Source organism: Antrostomus carolinensis, unplaced genomic scaffold, assembly GCF_000700745.2.
Source record: "Antrostomus carolinensis isolate BGI_N321 unplaced genomic scaffold, ASM70074v2 scaffold31052, whole genome shotgun sequence".
Classification (NCBI taxonomy): Eukaryota; Metazoa; Chordata; class Aves; order Caprimulgiformes; family Caprimulgidae; genus Antrostomus; species Antrostomus carolinensis.
Window position 1 is genome coordinate 6,772 of NW_010298187.1, and position 4,086 is coordinate 10,857.

At 49.9% G+C, this 4,086-nt stretch overlaps 1 protein-coding gene across 1 annotated transcript in view; it reads right to left on the minus strand.

Moving 5' to 3' along the window:
- Positions 1 to 620, minus strand: part of LOC114818304 (keratin, type I cytoskeletal 9-like) — a 1,942-nt gene extending 1,322 nt beyond the window's left edge. The window contains 2 exon segments of the mRNA XM_029083589.1: positions 24 to 371; positions 551 to 620. Coding sequence (XP_028939422.1) covers positions 24 to 371; positions 551 to 620 — 418 coding nt within the window.
- Positions 621 to 4,086: the final 3,466 nt, after the last annotated feature.

The window sequence follows — 4,086 nt, forward strand, 5'->3', positions numbered from 1 at the left end:
ACAGCCTAAGGATCCTCCACTACAGCATCCGGATGATCCTCCACTGCTTCCACCTCCAATGATGACCTTGCCTCCTGAAGATCCACCACTGGATCCTCCACTGCAGCAGCCAGATGAACCTCCACCTCCACCACCTGAGCTAATAATGATCTTCTGTCCTGATCCTCCACTGCCACCACTGTATCCTCCTCCCATGCCGTAGCCTGAGGAGCCCCCACTGCAGCAGGATCCACCTCCTCCACCACCAGAGCTGACAATGATCTTGCCAGAGCCCCCGCTGCCCCCACCGTAGCTGCCTGAGCCTGAGCCCCCACAGCAGGAGGAGCCCTGTGTCTGGTGGCTGGAGGAGCTGCCCCCATGGCAGCTAGAGCCTCCACTGTGGCATCCACTGGACTGGGAGGACATTCCATGGCAGCCAGAGCCTCCACTGTGGCATCCACTGGACTGGGAGGACATTCCATGGCAGCCTCCGGAGGACAGTAAAGAGTCAAAATTTTACCTCCACTGTGGCATCCACTGGACTGGGAGGACATTCCAGGGCAGCCAGAGCCTCCACTGTGGCATCCACTGGACTGGGAGGACATTCCATGGCAGCCTCCGGAGGTCTGTCTGGAGCACATCTTTAAGCAGTGACCCTGTAAGAAACAACATGCTTTTTACTCAAGAGCAGCCACTATCATCATGAGATCTTCCCCCAGCCAGAAGGACCTGTGTGCAGTCCAAAGACATTGCCAGACAGTCTCCAAACCCAACAAACTTCCTTTCTTCTAAGCACTTTGTTCTTAGATCTTTGTGCTCCATGGGATCAATGATCATTGGTCGTTGATCAATGATCTTTGTGCTCCATGGGATCCCAACCACACGTAGAACCTTTCACTAACAGATTCCCAGATTGCTGAACTTAATCAACCCATCACTCCAAGTCTTTTATCTTGTAGATGTTCCACCTCAAGCTCTGATCGCTGATGAAACACCAGACTTTCAGTAGCTCAGAGATGATCCTGCTTCTGCTGACATCCACAGGAGATTTATAATTCATCAACACAACCTCCCTGCTCTTCAAGCCACCACCCATCAGATGTTCTTTACCAACGTCTTTACGTTTTGCAAGCAGGGAAATAAGAGAAGAATCAATCCCTTGGTTGGACTTACCCTTCTCAGCTCCAACAACGTCTACCACAGAGCAAAGCTGAGCGAATGAAGTCCCATGAGATCCAGCAACTTTTATACTCTTTCTAGTTTTCCCGAGTGGGAAGTGAGGCATCCAAAGGAATGGTGATGGCTTTATTTACTAAACAAACTGTCCTCCTTCAGCCCACTTCTCCTGACTCATCCAATCGGATCAATGCTTCTCCGGTGCATCACTTCCTAAGCTACCTGCAGTTTCGCTGCAAGGTATCACGTGTGAGCTCAGCTCCTCTGGTTGACTTTCAAGGTGGGACTCCAGCTAACACCCTTCACTCAAGCTAGGAGATGCTGCCAGGCTGAAGATTGATAGTAGAAGAAACTGTGGAGACTCATGTTTGTAGAGTGTCCCCTTGGACTGGGCACTGGTGAGACCGTACCTCAAGTACTGGGTTCAGTGTTGGGCCCCTGACTCCAAGAAGGACATGGGGGTGCTGGAGCGTGTCCAGAGAAGGGCAACGGAGCTGGGGAAGGGTCTGGAGCACAAGTGTGCTGAGTTCCGGGCTGAAGGAACTGGGGTTGTTGAGCCTGGAGAAAAGGAGGCTGAGGGGAGACCTTGTGGCTCTGTCCAAGTCCCTGAAAGGAGGATGGAGAGAGGTGGGGGTGGGTCTGTTCAACCAAGGAACAAGGGACAGGACAAGAGGCAATGGCCTCAAGTTGTGCCCAGGGGAGTTGAGATGGGATGTGAGGAAGAATTTCTTTGCTGAAAGGGTTGTCAAGCATTGGATCAGGCTGCCCAGTAGATGTGGTGTTTACAGACATGGTTTAGAGGTGAACTTGGCAGTGTTTGGTTTATGGTTGGATTCAATGATCTTCCAGGTCTTTTCCAACCAAAACAATTCTATGATTCTGGTTTGAGCGCACCACTATGGACATCATGGAGGTCAGGCAGGCTTTACGCTGCCTCTGGGAGGAAGGGTGATGTCTATTTTAGAAAGGACTTGCTGCAGGTAGAAGGTACCAGATCCAGCATCCACCTTGTGAATCATCATCTTGATGGATATTAATCAAAAGGAGGAATTCATCTCAATTTGGAAGGTGGTTCTGGTGTTTCTGAAGAAGCAACAAGAGCTGAGGATGCTCTGTGCTCCTGCTGTCACCTTGAGAACCTCTGAAACTTGGCTCTCAGCTTTCTTGGTCCTAGGCTAGCAGTGGCACCACTCGCAGGAAGAACTCAACTGGACATGTTTTAATAATGTTTGCATCCCTGAGGTCCCCAGAGGGTAGAGGGACATGTAAACGTGAAGCTCTTTTACCCGCTAGAGGTGTGGGTCACTCTTGTCTCTTCTGGGATACTTCCAGGCATCTGTCATCTGCCTCACGTAGAACAGTTCAGGCAGGAGGTTTATTTTCCTTTCCCTGTTAATTGCCAGAATCCACCACATCAAAGAAGTCACTTCCCAGAGGGAAACTCCCTCTGAAGACTCATACCTGGAGCTGTGTTTTACTCCTGTGGGAACGAGGAGATCCTTAGTTACCCCAGGTTTAGTGTCTCAGCCCTTGGAAGGGGCTTTCTGAAGTCTTGGCCTTGATGTTGGCTGCACTAGGGATTCAGGGCTGGAGGAAGGTTTGGAAAGACCCCCTCATTTCTCTTCCACCAAGAGCAATGAGATCTCATGCACCATGCATATGCAAGGACCTCAGCTTCCTCCTTCCTGAGGAGGCCATGAGGATGATGTGAGGGCTGGAGCACCTCTCCTATGAGGAGAGGCTGAGAGAGTTGGGGCTGTTCAGCCTGGAAAAGAGAAGGCTCCAGGGAGACCTTCTAGTGGCCTCCCAGTACCTGAAGGGGCTCCAGGAAGGTGGGGAGGGACTTTGGCCAAGGGCAGGGAGTGACAGGACAAGGGGTGATGGCTTGAAAGTGGCAGAGGGGAGATGGAGCTGAGATGTGAGGAAGAAATTGTTTGGTGTGAGGGTGGTGAGCCAGTGTCCCAGGTTGGCCAGAGAAGCTGTGGCTGCTCCTCCCTGGAAGTGTTCTCGGCCAGGTTGGATGAGGCTTTGAGCAACCTGGTCTAGTGGAAGGTGTCCCTGCTGCTGGCAGGGGGGTTGGGACTGGATGAGCTTTCAGGTCCCTTCCAACCCAAACCATTCCATGATTCTATGATTCACACCTGCACTAGGACCTTGTAAGGTCTTGTAGAACCAGATTTTTTCCATCTTTTCTCTCCTAACCCATTTAAAATTTCCTTGGGCATCACGTGACATTTTGAGGAGGTAGAGAACCTGCCATATTTATCTTTGTGGTACCTTATCTGATGGACCAAAGTCACACAAATAGCAACAGCCATTAAATGACCTAAGAATATTTAGTGAATCCAACTTCTCTTCTACAGGTGGGTTTTGAAGGCTCTTGAGCTCTGGAACTTTATTAGAACAACATCAACTCAGAAGAAAAATGTAAAATTGGAATGAATGAAAAATTCATAATATGAAGCAAAATCCAACCACTCAGACACTGAAGTTCTCCAGAACTGCAAGTTTTATTGTCTTGTGCAAGCACTAGAAAATTGAGGTGGATAACAGATGTGAAACAATCCTGGTTGGAAGTTCTTGATGCACAACACCAGAGGTTCTCCTCAGCTGGAAAGCTGAAGAGAAAAATCCCAAGGAAGAGGAGAAAGGAATAATGCAAATATTCATAAATTGAATAGAGAAGGAAATGTGAGGCATGATTATATCTTGGGTTTCTTGATCCAAGAGTCCCTTCTGGAGGCACTACTTGTGTTTACTCATTGGTGGCCAGGAGATTGGCTGGGTCTGCTGTTGCATGGACAGACCTCCAGAACCAGATGAACCACCTCCACCGCCACCTCCTCCAAAAGAGGATGATCCCTGGCTCTGGTGGCCTGAACCACCTCCCCCAATGATGCAGATGGATCCTTGACCCTGGTGGCCTGAACC